The sequence below is a fragment of the Priapulus caudatus genome, unplaced genomic scaffold (genome assembly GCF_000485595.1).
Source record: "Priapulus caudatus unplaced genomic scaffold, Priapulus_caudatus-5.0.1 Scaffold946, whole genome shotgun sequence".
Taxonomy (NCBI): Eukaryota; Metazoa; Priapulida; class Priapulimorpha; order Priapulimorphida; family Priapulidae; genus Priapulus; species Priapulus caudatus.
In genome coordinates, this window is record NW_014578007.1 from 96,283 (window position 1) to 116,314 (window position 20,032).

Below are 20,032 nucleotides of genomic sequence, written 5' to 3' on the forward strand. Positions count from 1 at the left end.
ATCTCAAGATTGGGCAAACTGAAAACAGTCGGTGATTCAACAACCGCTCATAGCGAGTGTGTGGTGTGCGTGGTCACGGTGGTGCAAACTAGGAAGAAATTTATCTCATATTTATCCAATTATTTATTATAATCATTTAATATTTATACAAAGGTGCCAAACACATTGAGGAAAGAAGGTATACGACCTTATAATTATATAGTTATGATATAACATTTGAAATCCTAATAATCATATGTTTGTGCAAGCTCTGTTTACCTCTGTTTGCCCAATCTCAAGATTGGTTGCCCAAACTGCGGATGCGCTGAAATTCCAAGTTTGTGCAAGATTCCAAGTTTGGGCACAACATAGCCCTCGTACAGTTGCCGCAGGCCTGCGGCAACTGTACGCGGGCTATACTACTAGAGTAGAGGCTAGAGCTAGTAGTAGTACCAAACAGGCTAGAGTCTGCCAAACTTTCAATAATTTATCCGAGTCAGGTGATTTCCGTAGCATACGTACCAGTTTACACAATTCAGCATGCAACTCCGTGAGAAAGTTTGTAAGCTCAAGAAAATTTAATGTTGTTTCATTCACAGACGACTTGCGGAAAGTCAGGCGAGCTTCTCCATGACCACAATGGCAATGCCAATGGCGCATGCACATCGAATACTGTGAAATCTTTTCAAACCACTCGTCTATACTACTGGCAGTGACAATGCACATTGCTTGCACATAACTATGAAGCAATTGCTCGCTTTTTGAAGCGAATTTAATGACTATTTATAAATCAACATTCGAATTTGGGTAGACTCATTCTTGGATATGGACGGGGCCATATTTACTGAAACGAGCTGGTTATTTTCTCCTAATTACTTATGAATATTTCGTTGTCATATTATATAAAAAAGAACAAATGCAAATAGATACATTATATATATTGTTAGGAACAGGATACCGAAATTTACTATTTGTTATAAAATTGGAAAGCACAGAAAATCTCAGTTTTACTTTGGCGATACTATCAGATAGCTCGTGCTCTTATCTCAGCTAGAGGAGAAGAGGCTGAATAATAATGTTATGTATTAATGCGCTACTCTTCTTTAACATCAAATTTTGCGATGGCTTAAACCAACAGGCAAATAACATAAGAAATCAATTCATTGTTTACAGTCTATAAAAATAATATCATTGTATTGTGGCAAATATACCTCAAACAAGTAGACATAAGGAACTATGCTCTAGATCCGCGTAATGATATTAAACAGGGTGTTATGAGGCTAATGTTTTCATTGCTCCTAACATCGTTCACGAGTTTGTACTGTACTAGGCTACATTACTTCGACGTGACGTTTCTTTGTGATGTTCGTACAGCGTTTAGATATTACTATACAATTTTAGAACATGGGGAACTGCCTACAAACATCAACCTCCGATGATATCAATCTACTGCGAGACAGTGAAAGTAGCAATACCCGCGATACGTCACCAGAACAATTGGATCCTCCACCGCCATATCAGGTTGTATAAATATTATTTTACCCAGTGACCGAGTGAATTTCGTTATTTAGCCTAATTATTACTGTTGTAACGAACGTTATCTATACACTAGGTATTGAATAAATAATAAAGTTAATGGAAATGAATTTGTCTATACAGTGTGAAGTCATGTACAAGTACACATATTCAGTAACTTTGTCAAATCCAGTAACACGTACTAACAGAAACCCAGTCACCAGTGACTCATCAATATTGACATTTCCGTATTATTATTAATTTATTTTTAATAACATTATTAAAATGTCTTACTTGCCACAATGATAAATCTACGAATTGCAGACAGCATGTTTTTAAGAGTGTTGCTGACCTATGATACAAGTATAGGCTGGTACCTATAGCTTTACCTAGATCTTTGTTATCTAACCTACCTTGTGTATCTCTATCTAATTAAAATTGCGATTTTTGTAGTTCTTGCTAATATTCTATTCAGATTCAGATTCAATTCAGATTCAGTTATAATTTGAAGCTGATCCTGAAAGTCTCACTGGTGAAGCAGTATATATAGTAACAATACAGTATAGTAGCAATAGGTAGTGATAATATTATGCTCTACCTGGGTAATGCAAATTCTACGAGTTTATAAAACCTAATGAAAAAATGTCATGGCATTGCAAACACCTTTGATTGGCAATGTTTATGTATTTGTAAGTAAAGTTCTTAAATTGTGGCTTTACATTCCCTTACAATTTATGTGAACATGTTATCTGGAAGATGGTGATTTTCCTTTAAAAGTTATTCTTGGTGGGAATAGTAATGTCATGGGATCAACCTTCAAATTTTAATTTAATTGGTATTAACAGAACTACAAGCATGCTTAGCAACCCCATGAGAACATTTACCATCTTTTATTGTATAAGTAGTATTTTTAACTAACAATTTTTTAGCATCCAAAACTGAAGGGAACCCCAGTCTCAAATATTGCAATGTGGTTGGGGTATTAGGTTGCCATATATTACTGCGTGTATTAAACTTATGATATCATAACCAATTTGTTATTCGTGATTTCGTTAGCACTTGCAAGTTAATAGCTGCTGCTGTTATGGACCTGAATAATGGGATGATGTGCCAGTAAGTTATTATGTGACTGTTTGCTAATGACAGGAGAATATCACCCCTTATTTGCTCAGGTTTACTTCAGATCTGTTTACAAACTGACTAAAATTTACTGCAGTAGTAGTTAATTCAATGTTCATACTTGAATACAATGTAACACTTGTACCACATTGTAGCACTATCTATAAGGCTCCCTGGGCTAAATTTTATGTGTCTTTATCTCGTGTAAGTCGTGATAATGAAACTTCTGACATATCGATGATTATACAAATGTCAACATCCTTGGTAGAGGTTGGTAAATAACAAAGATGTTGCCTTTCTGGTGAATTTATCATAGAACTTTGGATAACAGCTGTGCAAGGCAACATGCAGACAATGGTAGCAGCTGTTTTGTTCCGTAGCTATTGTGTGACCTCGACCAATGTTGTTTGTGACCATGTGGCCATGTGGCTGGCAGTGGTACTTGCTACAAGCGCACGTTCTATGTACACTCTGCACTGTATATTTCTTTGTCCTGAACTCTGGCTGTTCATTCGTGAATTGTCTGTCTGGCCACGTTTCCAAAGTCTGCTAAAAAAACTGTAGTGAGAGTTCAAACTAGTCAAGCTTTTCAATTAAGGATTAATTTGCTGCAAGCTAGTATCCTAAAAATCCTATCTAGCTCTTATAATGTATTATATAGAAATTATGTAACTGATCAACTACTGAGCGAATAATACAATGTGTGCATACAATGTATGTGCACCATGCCATTATGATATTATGATATATTTTGTCTAAATTTCAATGGCTCTTACAGGAGGCAGTAAGACCAACAGTACCGGTATACCATACCGCACCAAACGTAACACGGCCTGCAACACAGCTGACGGAGGAGGAGCAAGTAAGGATCGCACAGCGTATTGGGCTTATTCAGCATCTTCCTACTGGCATCTATGACGGCAGTAAGAAGAACAGAGAGTGAGTAGCCATTGCTTGCCATTACCGATAATGATAGTCTTGTATTTCTCGGCTGTTTTTTATTGCTTTTTGTTCTTAATTGTTTTTCCCTTAAATGAATCTCAACCTAAATTCACATATACAACCACTTAACTTCAAGGCCACTGGAACAGCACATCTTATGCAGCTTATATGATTAATGCTTAATAGGTCATCATGTTCTAGGTTTCTTCAGTAGCTTCTGTGTCATGCTTTGATATCTCTTGCCTCTAATTATAATATAACTAAATGAATGAAATAATACTAAAAAGTAAAAAGTCAATCAGTGATAGCTCACGTTGCAGTAATAGTTTATATCGATGCATTTGAGCAGTCATGTTTCAGTTTGCTATACAATGAACTAACTTCCGTGTTTCTTGATGCTCAGATGTGTGATATGCATGTATGAATTTCAATACGGCGACACAGTGCGGTTCCTACCGTGCATGCATACCTACCACACACACTGCATTGACGATTGGTTGATGCGCTCCTTCACGTGCCCCTCCTGTATGGAGCCTGTTGATGCGGCCTTACTCACCACATACGAGACAAACTGAATGTCCACTTGTAAAGAATCCGATAAAGAAACTGCCCAGGCATTGCTCTCTGTCTGGGACAGGGAGCGGGGAAACCGCCTTGGCACTTGCGACTAGGTAGATATTTTTAGTCATTTACCTCGCCTGTCTGGGACAGTCCTTGGCTCTGTATAATGATGTCACGTTTATCACTTTTAAATCTAGGTTTCTCAATAGACTCCATGAATCAGTGTACAGCCATGTGATTCTTACCATGTCACTGAGTTGCAGTCACATTGTTCACGGGATGTTGCATTCTTCTTACCAGATATATTTCACATTTGGTCAGTTTAAATTTGTGCCGTAATGGTAAAGTGCCATGCTCCAGAAAGTTGTGCTCTTCCGTGTGTGTTTTTTTCTGGGGTAATAGAAATTGCTAAACATCTTGTGACATGGGTTCCCAACTCCTACGATTGATCTGGGAAGTTGCTTGCCTAGTAAACAAGTGCTCTGAAATGTACAGGAAGGAGTATGATTAAACTTTCTATGCCTCGAGTTGTATACTAGATGAGGATTCTTTATCTGTGTTACTTTTTAAGCATGTATATATGCAACCAATGGTCATTGCGCGATGAGGTTAATATAGAGCATCACAATTTGCTCATATTTAGTGAAAATGAGTTAGTGTGCATGTTACTTATACAAATAGACAACGTGTGCTTGTCACTAGTAACAAATCTTACACAGCGACTTCTATGAGTGGGGTGACATGGGTAGCTCAGTCAAGGCATGGTCTGTATCACGATAGACCGTCACGATACAATACGTATCGTGACACCGTCAAGAGAAACTACCTAGTAAACTATACATTCAACCGGAAATCTACCAATCATGTCGTGAATACTTATATATATACAAATCGGTATCATGAAGCGCTTACTAAACAACTGCTAGGGCCTATTTAACTGCGAATTGTGTCATGCTTATTTTGTTTTCTGATGCAACTATGCTACTAAATGATATGGATTTTATTCAGTAGTGTATCAATACATATATATATCGTGAATAGTCAAACGTATCAATATGTGTATCGTTTAGGTTTGTATCGCGATACATTAATCTATCGATGAATCGTCCCACTCATAGTTACTTTTTCATTGTATACAGAGCTGGAAAACCTCTCGAGATAAATCGTTATAAATATTTCTTGGATACTAGTATCATTATTATAAGACAGCGATATGGAGTACACTGATATAATCAGCTTGTTGTTTAGGTGAATTTGGTTTGTTGTTTAGCAAGTTAACTGCTAATTAAATGCCAGAACAAAACATAATTGCAATTGGTGACTAATCCTCTTCAGCTGGTATTGAACAACCGTGACTACATTGATGATAAACAATTTGCATATGTACATACCTAGTTAATATGTCGGTAGGCTTCATCAGCGAAGAGAGAAGGTGCAGTATTTTTGCACAAGGCTTGTTTGTCCCGTATTGTTTAGTAGTTTATTTACAAAATGGCATTAGGGGGAGGCTGCATGCTGTGTGACCTTCCTCATATGAAATTTCGACATCAAAGGTGAAAAAAGTGCAATGCATAGCAGTATAATTATGTAATCATGTATAACAAGTAAAATTAAAGGTAATATATTATTGGATATTTTGTTTGTCCATATAGTCATTAACAGTGTGTTTTAGCAAGGCGCGTTGTTAACAAGGTGCACATCGCAATGTATACTCCACTAGTCTTCAGGGTTTATTGTAGCATGTATTTGCTGTGGTAGGGTTGACCAGTACCACTGGTATATTACACTATATATACTATACTCATAGTAGTAATGGTAACAGGAGTCAATAATATTAGTATTTACTCATAGTAAACACTGAACAGATATGAGATTGTTATCTGATTATATGTTAATAATATTCCAGAATACTTGGAGATTCACGTTTAAGACTGATAACTTCGTTTAAACTTCATTCAACAATGGTAACCACACCATATTTTGTGAAAATGAAAGAAAGGTGGGAAGTGGTGGTGTTCGTGGGTGGCAGAGGATGGACGAGGGCTCCAGTAGTGACTGTATCGCGCGCTGCCTTAGACGATGTTGTAGGTTCACTACACTTTATCAGTACATATATAGTCAGTACAAGATGTGTGCCCACTATTTAGTCATATACAGTATACTGTGGAACATGCCGTGTGCGCACGATACTCTAGCCTGTGTATAAAATGGTCTTCTGCCGTAGAAACCACTCAGACCACCATTGACATTGGCTTGTAAATGATTGCATTATTATAGGTAAGCCTGGGAAGAAAGGTGCTGTTAAAAGACACGTGATATTTTTAAAACACATATATTAGTATGACTTTTAAGCATGATGATGTGATGCATTTGGGGATTGGTGGCGTTATAAAGTTAGCAGTGGGAGGAGAGGTGTATACTGCTTACGGATTAGTGACTTTTTAATTTTTTTTTCTCCAAAATTTGCTACATTTACTGTAATAATGTGTCAGCGTGCGTGCGTTTAATGAGGTATGTGTGGTATTAGTGCCTGCCAAATTACGTTGATCATGTATCCGGCCGAATCATTTATGTGAGTAAGAACAGATGGCTAAGGCATGTCTAGCGGTATCGGCTATCATTTTCTTCTTTGTGGAAGTTCTACATTGAAGTTGCTCTGTAGTTTGAGAATAGGGTGTTGGAAATGGGAGGGAGTTGTGATGGGGTAGTATTGTTGTGCACCGTGTGTTAATTTATACTGTACATAAACATGAGTGTTCATGAAGATTATTTATACGAATATTTCACAAGAAAGGCAACCACATTGTAATCTACCACTGAATATAATATAATTGAAAAAAATGTCATCGTCTATAATTGCGTTATTACGTTTTACTGCTTTTACATTTGATCATGTCATGGATATATATAACCAGAAGTCTGTTATACTATATATATATATATATATATATATATATACGTACGTATGTGCTATGGTATATGGAATGCTGTTATCCATAGATATCTATACTATATACGCATCCCGACTTGTGTATTATAGGATATCTCTATGGCGTTGTCCCCAGCTGCTCCGTTGTGGCGCTAGAGTGCGCTGGTAGTATGGAGAGTGTACTGTTACTGCATGCTCAAGGTCGGGTAAAACCTCAGGTCAAATAGGCGGTGTAGGACCAAAGAGCTTATAATGATAATAATAAGCATTATAAGCTCTTTGGTAGGATCATATGCTACGCACCTGCGTAACCCGCCCATTCTCAAGGGTTGTGCAATGTCATGTCGTAGCACTCGCCAACCACGGATCTTTTCTTACTCCCGCTCTTTTGCTTTCTCTCTCACTTTCTCACCCCCTTCTCTCAGGCACGCGTGCACAGGGGCGGATCCAGAGGGGGGGGTCGAGGGGGTCCGGACCCCCCCTTTTTACCACAAAAAAAGGAAAAAAAGCATACACGCACGCACGCACGCACGCACACACACACGTCTCTTATATTTTCTCCATAACAAAATATTGTTTAGCGCTAGTTTTTCTGATAAAGATTTACTTATATATATAAATATATATATATATATATATGTAAATTCGTTATAAAAACCTAGAAATGGGCAAAGAGGGGTCCGCAGGCGTCCGGGGGACCGGATCTGATAAAGTTTTGCATTCTAGACATCAAAATTACTGCACAGATGCTCTTAGAATGCACCAATTTTTTTTTTAAATCTTGGGGGAGGTCCCCCAAACCCCCCCAAAGTGGCCTTCGGCAGCTTTTTAAAACACCAGAAAAAGTAAGCAGGAAAAAGTGCCCTTTATTTCTTCCTGGACACCCCCTTTTCAAAAATCCTGGATCCGCCCCTGGTGCACGCACACCCACATGAACGTAAACACGCACGCGCACGCACACGGACACTTTGTCTCGCCCCTATTTCTTTCACTCACTCGAGAATACCACCCGTAGTGCTAAAATGGAGACAAACAGTAAATAAGAGTGCATAGGCTCAAAGAGCGGACGTATAGATGGTCTCAATGAGAAAGTTGATGACCTTGAGAACAATAGCAACCTTGAGACTATATAAACCCGTAGCAGACGCGGATGACATCAGGACTTTAACCGGAGGGCACGAAATGTCTAGGGTCACATATTCTATGGTACTACGAGGTTAGAATGCCGGCGACGACGATGCTTAGAACCTAGTATTTCAGCGATGGCCTTCCCTTTTCACAACTACTGAAAGTTGTGTCAAGTGCGTTTTCCACTGATGCAAATGGTAAACCAGCATGCAGTAACGTCTTAACCTCAACCCTAATCTTATAGCAAACTGTGCGCTGTCTACTTTACATGTAAAATTTCTTAATGATAATATATACACGCACGCGCGCGCATGTAAGCATACGGGTGCACGCACGCACGCACGCACACATTATCAGGAGTGAATATAAGCTTTTTGTTTGTATTTACTCCTGATATTATACATATTGTAATATACAAGGCAACGCAGATAACACGCTGCTTTAAGTACATGCTACAGTTTTCGGGAAGACTGGGTGCCTTCTTATTTATTAAAGTAAAACACGAATATAGAATTTTTCTGACAAACGACTCGTGCGTATGTGCTCTCTACTGAATGAATAATCTCAACAAAATACATTTCATTTGGCAGATACCCGGCATGAGCGAAGACAAGTGGTATGTTTAGAAAGTCATTGTATCTGGAGTCCAAATTTGTAATGGCAAGTCAGTCTCCTGTGCAAATGGCCAAGAAATGGGCAAAATTCCATGACTTTAGTAAAAACAAGCTAACAATTTTTACAGTTTTAACAAAAACTTTCTTACAGGAGCATATTAGATAGGTTGAAGGCAGTCTTGTTCTATTATGTATTAGATTTATTTTAGTATTCAAATTAATTAGCCAATTTTAACATTCCTCTGAAATTTAGGGGCAGCTGCTGCCCCTCGACCTGTACTTTGTTACTTTATCATTACTTTTTACATAAATACATGAGATATATTCCCGGTTAATTGCATAACACGCGAAAAACGCAATTTTAATAACGTAGTAACTAGTAAGCCTCCACATAAAAAGTAAAATACTACGTATTTTGGGGTTTTCAATTTTTTTTGTAAATTTTTTTATTTCTCCAAAAAAACTTACAACGATGGCAAAGGCCAGACGCGTAACAAATGAATTTGAAACTGATACAGTTTATACAGCATAGATCATCATGCAGTAGAGCAACATGAATAATCACCAACTTGCTTACTCTCAACGAATGCCAAAACTTAAATGTTCAATTGAAATACAGGCTGGCCCCTCCGTGCGGTCTTATCACCATGTAATTCCTTCCCTGCCCAGCCGCCAAGTTGGAAACAGCAGTCTCTCTCCCTGAACTTTCCAAGGCACGGCTAAAACTCATTCATACTTTTCAGCTCACTCAAGTAGTAGTATTCTTGGCGACGACAACATCTCCCGAAGAGAACTCGTGGGAAGCAAGGATTACACGTACGCACGCCGCCGTCGAAAACTAGCGTCACATGTACATGTAAAACTTCACTCTGCCACCACCATTAGTCAAACATCAACGGATTGCACCCTAGTACAACAACGCCTTTCACACAATCGCCATCCGCAACAGGGTTCAACCACTTTTATATCGTCCCCAAAAAAAATCACTGAGATTGTTTTACAGGAAAACATCCTCAGTGAGACAATTCATAGACGTGACGCGCACAAATACAGCAGATACACATCCATATACAGAAACATGGGTACAAACAGAAAACAAACAAAGTTTGACAACATGATACAGTGTGGGATTTCGACTTTGCATTGCTTTGTCTGCTTTGCATTATTTTTACCACGTCAATTTACATACTAAAGTTACTATTACAACCACGAATATTTATTGCATGTTTTTACTGATAATCGAAAGCAACGACATATCAAGGTTTAGAAAGAAGGAAGTGGAGAAGACACTATTCGTTCATTATTGCAGTACTGAAGTAACGCTATAAAATGACCATTGGTTCAATGATATGCAGAGATCTAGCCGAACATTTACCATTGCTAGGATAAACGGAAAGACTCCACTCAACCCTCTGACCCATGTCAACAGCGACAAAACACAAGCGAAGTGATGAAACGGCAATAAAATATCACAGTGCTACTGACAGGTTCAACTTCAAGAAATCAAATCATTGTCCAGGCCTTCCAAACGCTTGGAAAGGCAAACATCAAAACAGACATACACACACGCACTCACACACACAGACCTTCAAAATAAAAAAAAAGCTTTCATCCACAAATAAATCGAGTGCACACCATATTGGTGAGCGGTTCTGTACACTGTTCCAGTCAGCATTGGACCTGTTATCTAGCTCAGACTTATTACAGGCCAATGCAGGCGGATCATCTTTAACTGCTTTCTCGTCGCATCATTTACTTAGCTATGATATCCTGACAGTAGTAATGATTAACATTCTTAGCGATTTTCACATGCTGAGCAAAAACCTACACCTATAGATGGTAATACTAATGCATGGTCGATTGGCGTTTCGATACAACAGCGTTTCTCATCCAGTTAGACACCACAATGTGTGTTAACATTATTACATTACAATATATTGTAACATGGGGTTATGCTATATCTCGTTATTACTGCAATCGGTGCCCCATTGCTGCCATATTGCTATTACATAGTCATAGTCTCCATGTTATAGAAGAATATCAAATACAGCATGCATGATTATTATCCTTCTTGCTTCTTATAACTATCCAATCACGTGCTTAGGTTTTATACGATGCTATATACGCTTAGAATACGATCAAAAGTCAGTACCATACATGGCATATGATAAACTTGCATTAGAATACTGCACCTAGCCAATCAGCGAGTGTCGTATGACCTTCCCATTGCCACGGGCAATGAAGAGAACACACTGAACAAATGCCGAGCAAATCACAACGGTTTTCCATGAATTTAAAATACATGTGAACAAAATATCTTAAAGTTTTCTAATAAGATTGAGAACAACAATGATATATGACAAAGGACTTCTATGACCCGGTGCGGCCAGGGAACGAACACGAACACCAACACGGGTTCATGCAATTCTAAGACACATAAATTGTCAATCACAGATCGTACTCCAAGTTCTAAATGCGTCCAGCGGCCGCCTTGCCCGCAACCACCAAATTCCGTTCGCCGGCAACGAACGCCACTGAACGGCACTTAAACCTCTTCATGGACCGGCCTGACCACATCGCCTCATTTGACACTCGTGACTATCTTACAAAGAACCATAGGCAAAACTGATGCTTCGTCCACTATTTACAATGCCTCCCGCGGGCAACAACGACACTGCCGACTCTCCCCGCATCAGCTCCCTATGTATCAGCTGCCGTCTCACGCGCGTGCGCACGCCTCTACCCGTTTAGCCCGCAGGGGACTGCGAACCTCACAAAGTCGTTGGCAAATCTCGCCAGCAGCTCCTCGCGAGGCAGCTCCTCCGGCAGCGAAAACTTCCTAGTGTTCTCCGGACTCGGGGTCAGGTCGGCGACGACGATGTTCGACGCCCTTTCCGGCACGGCCGCCCGGCGCTTCCACAGCAGCGACTCCATAGGTGGCGAAAGGTTAAATGGAGTGCCTGCAACACGTGATTCGGCATTCCATGAGGGCAAGCTATAGAAACTGGTAAGCGAAAAGGGAGAGAGCGGGATCTGGTGAACCCCACGCACGTCGGGCACTACACCGCATAGTGCCTACCCACGACTCATGTTCACTTTCAAAAACCATTTTTTGGGCAATGTAGGCTTAGAGCTGTCCAACCTTTACATCTCTCGCATACTCTCAGACGGAAATGGCATTGTGCTATGCATAAAGGCAGACGTATGTATATGCGTGCGTGCGTGCACGCACACATGCATAACACAAGGAGACACAGGTAGGTCCACTTACTGTAGCAGGACGACGAGTCAGATTCCTGTTCCTCTGTAATAGACATGTGTGTGCAAATCATGCGCTTCACTGCCAGAGCACTCTCAGCAAATGCAGACAGATCTTTGGCACTATTATTTCTGCAAGTATTAAAACACAACTCAATCCCAAACATTCTTCAACGTTACGATTCTTAGCATTCTGATCATCACTAACAATCAATGTGACATCGTTAAATATCGTTATAATGCGATAGAACTGCGTTTACCTTAACAGAACTTTCGGTGTCTGCAGTGGTCTTGTAGCTCCTCCGTCCCTCACCCAGAGGTGCTCTAGCACCTCGCTAGCGCTGTAGCGTGACTTTGCATCTTTCACGAGAAGGTTGCTGATCAGGTCCTTTGCGCTCGCCGAGATGGACGCCCACTCACGATCGGGAAAGTCGTAAATCCCATCCTGAATCCTCATGAATAGGGAGTCCTGCAGGAACGAATTCACGGCAAGTGAATTTACGCCTTGTCGCAACGGCAGATTGCTGTCAGCGCGCGTGAGGCAGGCACGTGACCGCGCCAACATTGCCCGACGTGCAATATACCAAAGCAAGAATATATAAATAACTGGTTCAGTTGCCACGGCACAACTATGGCTTTAATATCTCATTAACGACACAAGGGGCAGGAAAGCACGTAAGACTTACCTGGCAAGCCTCGCAGGCTTCTCCTCTCTCCCAACCACAGTCACTGCCACACTGGCCATAGAATGGTGGATAGCCACACAGCATTATATACCTGCACGAAGATCATACACGAGCTTCAGTAACAGCTGCAGAATTGTCATCTTAACAGCCAGCAACAGCAGCAGATAAACTAACAAGAGCCGCAGAGCGTCTGGGCTCATCTGAGGTCTGTTGCTACGGTTATAAACGTAACATTTAAGTTGTGCGTAGTGACACCTTTGTTAGGCGCAGATTTGCAGATACGCAGTTGCGTACACATCATTTCAGCAACCTTCTGCATTCTGCATACCTCCCAAATCCCATTGGTTGATACAAATCGCGTGCCTGAAACTCCTGTTTCATGTTTTATGGTGCATTGTGACCCTAACCCTAACCCTATTAAAAAAAAATCTAATTGTAAAAATTATTTGTTGTTATGAAATTGTTGTAAATATAACATGTAAATATTTGCGTTAATTGGAAAAAAAATAGTTAAATGGATAAAGATAGAAAAATACAGAAAATCCAGATTCGATCCAAGGACCTTTGAGCCGTAATCCTGTGCTGTAGCCGTTGGGCTATCCAGGTTTATTGGCTTTCCAGATTATGGATGTGCCATGAATATGAGAACACTGTGTGTGACATCATTGAGGCAGTTAAGATTTGTGCCGCAATTCCGTATTTCCTCCTATACCTTTAGTTAAGGGGGAAATATTCCCCCTCCGTTTACACATCTTGACCTTTGACCCTTGACACCAAAATTTGTCATCACGAGTCCTTTTCACGATCCCCCCGACGTCCCGAATATCATGACCGTACGTCGAGCAGTTAAGATTTGTGCCCAACTGTTGATGCACGCACGCACGGCCGGACGGCCGGACAATCATGCGATTCTACACACTGCACCTGACTACGTCAGATGAGCTAAAAACAGACAGTACAAACGATGACTGCAGCCGCCGTTACCCATCCGTTCATGGATCCCCGATATCCACAGCGTATCGCGCTAGACACAGAAGAACTTGTGCGTTTCGAGCAGTTGTTAAACAATCGTTGGTTATGCTTACATGATAACCCCAAGGCTCCAAAGGTCACAGCGCTTGTCATATGGGGAAGCCTCCCCAATAAATGCCTCCACGATTTCAGGTGCCATGAACTCAGCCGAACCAACCTATTAAACGAAATCAGTCTCATGAACCATGAATCACAATTATTATTTTATAGTGACCATCTGAAAACAGGTCTTTCACCTTCTCTCAGAAATATGTATTTAACTGTCGACTGGCCAAAAAAGTAAGAATAATACAGCATGAGATAAAGACCAGTCAAACGCATTTTGACGGACGACGACGGCAAGTCAGCGACAAGCCTATTAGCCGAAATTACAACAGGGCAAATACATGGAAAAAACGCCGCTCGCTCGTTGACGACGGAGGCAGGAGGCAAAGGCGTTTGCTGCTTACCGGAGTCAACAGCTGAGGCGTGGTGCACTCGTTGCCGTTCGCCATGATGATGCCGCTGCCGAGATCGAAATCACAGATCTTCACGGGGGTCACCGAGCTCGCCGAAACGCACAGCAAGTTCTCGGGCTTCAGGTCTCTGTGTGCCACTCCCTTGTTGTGCAGAAACTGCAGGGCCCCTGCTACCTGCTTCACCACGACACTGGCCTCGCGCTCAGTGAAGTGTCCACGTTCCTGGATGTGCGTGAGCAATGGCCCTGTGCAACAGATCAAGCTCACGGTAAGTTCTCCGCAGCGTTTATCTGTGTAATCGAACGCAGTCACCTATGTCACTAATTAAACTGCCACTGCCATCGTCACCATCACTATCACTGTCAGCACCATCGTCCCCGTCATCATCACTGCCACCCACACCATCACCTCCACCGTCATGGCCACCAGCACCATCACCGTCACTGTCACAACCGACATCACTATCACAACCAGCACCACTGTCAGCATCCCAACCACTGTCTCCACAACCACGACCCTTCTCATGGCCACGCTCATTGCCTCCATCGTCGACCCCTTCCCAGTTCCACATTGGCAGCCCTCACCTCCATGCATTTTCTCGAAGACCAGATAGAAATAGTCTTCCTCTTCGTAGTACTCGAGCAACTGCAGGATGTTCTCGTGACCCTGGCAGTAGTGGAACGTCTCGATCTCCTTAAAGACGCGAGCACGGCTGTGCCCAGCTCTCTTCTCGATGATCTGCCAAGTAATTATGATGTCTATCACACAAGCATCCTACAATGCCGCTCACTCGGTCGATGATAAGGGAAGTAGTTTTGGCACTTAATAACCACCTCTTTCTGTAAATTACATAATTTTATGAAACCCAAGTGCACGTTTTCTCACTCGGTGTGAGACACACAAGATCAAGTAGAAGTTGCTGCGAAATCGTACAGTGGTTTGATCAAGGAATGCAGTTTTATTATTTAGATACACTGTCGATTCCAGCTCTTAATGAACCCACTCCAAAAATAGTATAATATAATTTATATTGCTTTGCTACTAGACTTTACCTTAACAGCACATTCCACTCCAGTCAGGATGTTGATGCAGGTGTTAACAGATGCATATGCCCCTTGACCCAACACATCTGCTGTGAGACTGTACAAATCTATTGGCAAATAATTAAATAAGCTTTTACTTTTTCCATTCATAGACAGAATATTGAATATATATACACACTATATCTGTTATTCATACATTTTAAAGTACATATCCCATGTACACATTGAAATAAATACCATTACACAAAGGGGTGATATGCATAGTGCAAAATCATAACACATATTAGAAAAATTAGTTAACATACTACGACATATCACCAGTAAACCATGCTTAGATTACTAAATTGACAGTCTGCAGGAATAAATAAGGATATGGAACATCTGCACAACGTTACTTGACTCATGTTAGTGTCCCCTGAGCCATGCTAGTTATTAACAGAAATAAACAAATTGTTGTATGATAATGTGCTTAGCAAATCCCGTTTATCTGTCATATCTTTCCTTATACATGAACGAACACAAAATAGACACACGAAGAATATGTCAAGAGTGCGTGGCTCGTAATCGGTTCGCATGCGGCTCCCGCACCAGAACCAGAAACGAGAACCGGCTGCACAAATATAGACTGGGCCAACTGCGTGCAAGTTTGCTGCCAATCTTTTGACAGTAGTTGGCATGGGACCAGGAGAGTGCGCTCAAGGCCAGTGCAACCAAATCGCGCAGCCACGAACAAGGAACGCTGTCGCTTCACCGACCCAACAGTTTGCTCTTACAGCTAACAACACGCACACTGGAACCAGCTTAGTGGCAAGGAAGGAATGCATTGACCGTGTATAAGTGCCACTACATAAATCACTATGGTGACAGTCCAACATAAATTGCTGATGCAATGCCGTAGAAAGTTGCTTGACACGAAATCCGTGATAGATGCATCCAGTATTTTTTAGGCCAAAATATCTTTTCACTTTTATCATTCTTGGTGCGTCTATTTCACCATACCGTTTATTATTTTAAAAGCTTGTCCATACACAAATGGGTTCGGTACACAAAATAACATACACATTTATATATATATATATATATATATATGTATATATCTTACCTTCAAACCTGGTGTTAACAAAACTCGTTTGCTTGTTCCTCTTCCTTCTCGCCTTCTTCGGAACTGCATGTTCAGGAACTGATCTACTGCTGTTACTCTCCCTGATCTTTAACACCAGCCCTTCGTCCTCTATAAAGAGACAAAAAACCCAGGACATCAATATCCATTAACATAGATGCATGCACTCATACTCTGTTTTAGTAAATATAGTTAGACTTTTTAATTCTCAATAACTTAAAAACTCAAAAAACAATTAAAAGAAGACACACACTCCAACAAACTCCACCACTGCACTTCTGCTAATGCACTTCACTTTAGTTCTACAATACAATACTAGACTGACACTTCACAAGCGAGGTGTTTTGAAATGAAGTAAGGTGCTGCTGTAGTTAATAGTATTAGGATATTATGTAGAGGTAAGCAACAATACTGACCATCTCCATCAGTCTCCAGGACCAGGATGGAGGCACACATTAGGATGTCCATTGTGTTCTCCTCCGACGCCACTATCTTCTTGTGGGTCTCCCTGTCTAACGGTCCACAGTTCTTACACATTTAGATCCCTGAAAGAAAATAACACGTTTCTTTAAAATACAGATTTTGTTAGGCACAACTGCACATTACACTGTTCACGGCACAGAATCCTTCAAATTCAAGGTGCAAAAAGATTTTGGCAGGTAATTCTGATTTCTGAATTCCTTTTTTTCAGCTTGGTCACTCTCAACTTGACACAAAAAAGAACATGTTTGGCAAAGGTCAGGGGAGTGAAGATGGGCTGTGACCTAGAACCTAGCCACCATCCGCGACTACACTGCTACTGGTCACACAAGAAACCCTGCATATATTTCAAATAACTTCCCGTGATATTTAGGCGCACAGATCCCTGACATTGTTTGGATGGCCTAAATAAACACGAACACATGGATATGTGGTTAGACCCACAGAATATGTCAATAGAACAAGGTTTTGCACTGCTGAAAATAGTATCACAAATGTGTGACATACAAGCCGATTTCAGCACTTTCACCACCACTCACATTAGCTGCACGATTGATTACATGTGTTAGCATGTATTATGCCTATAAGACTATGAACTCACTACCAACATTCAGGAATGTAACATCACCAGACTGACATAGACAATGACCATTTACCTAGAAGATCTGCAACTTTCAAACAACACGAAAAATACCACATTGGTGACCAACATTTTTCCAATTCCATATCAAAGAAAAACATTACCAGTTACCACACACATTAATACATTTAAATTACAACAACACCAACAACACCAACAACAACAACTTAAAAGCATACAAGCCAATTCTACACATTGCTCCGTATGATTGCATTACTGTCACCCTGGTAATATACATTTGTACTGAATACCCTCTGCAATAAACATGTTATAAAATAAAATAATAATAAACTAGAAAGGTCAGTTGTCGCCAACTACATGTATCCTCCGTGTTCTCCCCAAGATATGTAAGTATACAAAGTTTGGTCGCGCTAGGTCAATTAGGGGCCGAGTTATAGAGCGGAAGGGAAATATGATGAAGGTCAAGGTCAAGATCAAATAAAAGCCGCAGTGACCTGGTTTTGGTACGCGACACACATTCTCCCCAAGATGTGTAAGTATACGAAGTTTAGTAGCGCTAGGTCAATTAGAGGCCGAGTTAGAAAGCGGAAGGGAAATATGATCAAGGTCAAGGTAAAGGTCAAATAAAGGTCGCAGTGACCTGGTTTTGGTACGCTGCTCACCTTCTCCCCAAGATGTGTAAGTATACCAAGTTATGGTAGCGCTGGGTCAATTAGGGGTCAAGTTATAGAGCGGAAGGAAAATTCTCTGCGGCGGACTGAGCGGCGGCGGCTGGGGAGACCATGGCATAGTATTGAGGGGATACAATAAATTTCGTGGAAAATGGTGAATGGTGAATGGGAAATGGTGGACTATATGGTGCAACCTGGCAAGCAACACTTGATACATTAAGCAGAACGCACATCATCGATCTGGAGCACAGACATGCATGTATGGGTAGACTGAGATATTTGTCAAACTGGGGCTGAGAGGGTCTATGTCCCCCAGGGTACTGCCAGAACGTACCCTGGTACTATGTAATATGCCGGACCGTACCTCGCCTACTCCACTAACGAGTCTAGGGAGTCGCCTACGCCTACTCCCTAACCCTAACCCTAACCCTAACCCTAACCATATCAGATAGTTACCAGGGTACGTTCCGGTATACCGGACCGTACCGGACATAGACCCTATGAGCCAAACTGGGCCATGTGCTACACCAGAGACATTCACTGGTCCTTCATCTCGGCCAAGTTTACCCAAGGATCAGGTTATACATCCACTATCTATATGACTCTCATGGCTCACTTTTTTCATAGTGTTAGCAGGCGCATATAAAATTGATCAGCTAAATCTAACTACTGCAAACTACTGACAAGTTTTCATCAACCAAACTGGTTTTACCTCTCACTCACACCGATGCGACCGACAGCAAAAACGTTCCTATACAGCAAGAAAAAATGGTTGCCAGACAAAATAGACTGCCCTAAATAGTTTGCGAAAGCCACTACCCTCGATCATGAAATGCAGTTGCGTTAATTCTGGCAAGCCTAGCCATACACCAGCAGGTCCCGTTTGGGATGGCAATGAAGGGCAGTTATGAAGCGATTCGCATCAGACGCAATCATGTATTAGTAGGAATTAAGCCCGATTCACACAGCCCCGTGCGCGCACGCACACGCACGCGCGTATACAGCTGTAGCAGACGCTCAGCGACGCATGGCAACTAACGCTGCCAGGGTCTATGTCTCCCTGGGTACTGCCGGAACGTACCCTGGTACTATCTAATATGCCGGACCGTACCTCGCCTACTCCACTAACGAGTCTAGGAAGTTGCCTACACCTACTCCCTAACCCTAACCCTAACCATATCAGATAGTTACCAGGGTACGTTCCGGTATACCGGACCGTACCCAGGGTACGTTCCGGCAGTACACAGGGAGACATAGACCCTAGCAGCGCAACTAACTCTCTACGAACTATGTGCTTCATCTACTTCCCCAGCTCTGCATGGTGGCCACCAGACATGCACTCGGCTAAAAATAATACAGACTTGTAGGTACGCACATACGAACACGCACGCGCACGCATATATACACACTCGATTGCACTGAACATGGCGACTGTGGCCTGATGCTGAGGGTTGCTTGGCCGCATTTTGTGGAAAGCAAACATGCGGGTGGCTATACATAGACGAGGGAATTGCTGAAAGGTTGGCTGGGTGCCACGCCGGCTCCTGCTAGACCCCGGTATAGAGAAACCTATGTCAGTATCTCCAGAAAGGGTCGACGTGTGTAGGTTACAAGAAAGTGAAGTTCTTGCCCCACACGTGTAAATAAGGAACGCCAAAGTCTAATTGTATGTAAAAGCTATGTGATGTCTAGATAGTGGGGATCACGCGATGCTTACACTGTTTTAGGAACTTATTATATTTACATTTCATGAAATCTAATATATAATGTCACTTACAGTCTAACAGATTTCAAGGTATCCCTCAGAAGCAGAGATATGACTTACCAATACCATAACACGAACCTGTTTACAATGACTGAACATTATGATATCATAACTGCATCTTACTATAATTT

At 41.4% G+C, this 20,032-nt stretch overlaps 3 protein-coding genes across 7 annotated transcripts in view; 1 reads left to right on the top strand and 2 right to left on the bottom strand.

Moving 5' to 3' along the window:
• The window catches only part of LOC106814568 (Fanconi anemia group C protein-like), a 14,956-nt gene extending 13,940 nt beyond the window's left edge, over positions 1-1,016 (bottom strand). For all 4 annotated transcript variants that reach the window (XM_014818901.1, XM_014818899.1, XM_014818900.1 and 1 more), the window contains exon 1: positions 502-1,016. In XM_014818901.1, coding sequence (XP_014674387.1) covers positions 502-705 — 204 coding nt within the window. In that variant the 5' untranslated portion in view covers positions 706-1,016. The remainder of the gene's footprint in view (positions 1-501) is intronic.
• Positions 1,017-1,241: 225 nt separating this feature from the next.
• On the top strand, positions 1,242-6,969 carry LOC106814569 (RING finger protein 11-like). The gene is made up of 3 exons (XM_014818903.1): positions 1,242-1,500; positions 3,392-3,552; positions 3,959-6,969. Exons 1-3 carry the CDS (start codon positions 1,384-1,386, stop codon positions 4,128-4,130), a joined length of 450 nt encoding a protein of 149 aa, XP_014674389.1. The 5' UTR covers positions 1,242-1,383; the 3' UTR covers positions 4,131-6,969.
• A 2,231-nt stretch (positions 6,970-9,200) lies between these two features.
• Positions 9,201-20,032, bottom strand: part of LOC106814570 (MAP kinase-interacting serine/threonine-protein kinase 1-like) — a 14,734-nt gene continuing 3,902 nt past the window's right edge. For both annotated transcript variants that reach the window (XM_014818905.1, XM_014818904.1), the window contains exons 2-11: positions 16,801-16,929; positions 16,367-16,495; positions 15,274-15,371; positions 14,806-14,959; positions 14,213-14,466; positions 13,817-13,920; positions 12,732-12,822; positions 12,306-12,514; positions 12,059-12,177; positions 9,201-11,747 (exon numbers count right to left, since the gene is read on the bottom strand). In XM_014818905.1, the coding sequence (XP_014674391.1) occupies positions 11,527-11,747; positions 12,059-12,177; positions 12,306-12,514; positions 12,732-12,822; positions 13,817-13,920; positions 14,213-14,466; positions 14,806-14,959; positions 15,274-15,371; positions 16,367-16,495; positions 16,801-16,921 (1,500 nt within the window). In that variant the 5' untranslated portion in view covers positions 16,922-16,929 and the 3' untranslated portion in view covers positions 9,201-11,526. The remainder of the gene's footprint in view (positions 11,748-12,058; positions 12,178-12,305; positions 12,515-12,731; positions 12,823-13,816; positions 13,921-14,212; positions 14,467-14,805; positions 14,960-15,273; positions 15,372-16,366; positions 16,496-16,800; positions 16,930-20,032) is intronic.

What these genes read in the sequence shown, in the direction of transcription:
- LOC106814569 (XM_014818903.1), top strand. Translation starts at nt 1,384, where the DNA reads ATGGGGAACTGCCTACAAACATCAACCTCCGATGATATCAATCTACTG. An exon ending in ATCCTCCACCGCCATATCAG is followed by an intron (nt 1,501 to 3,391) that starts GTTGTATAAATA and finishes TGGCTCTTACAG; the next exon opens with GAGGCAGTAAGACCAACAGT. An exon ending in GGCAGTAAGAAGAACAGAGA is followed by an intron (nt 3,553 to 3,958) that starts GTGAGTAGCCAT and finishes CTTGATGCTCAG; the next exon opens with ATGTGTGATATGCATGTATG.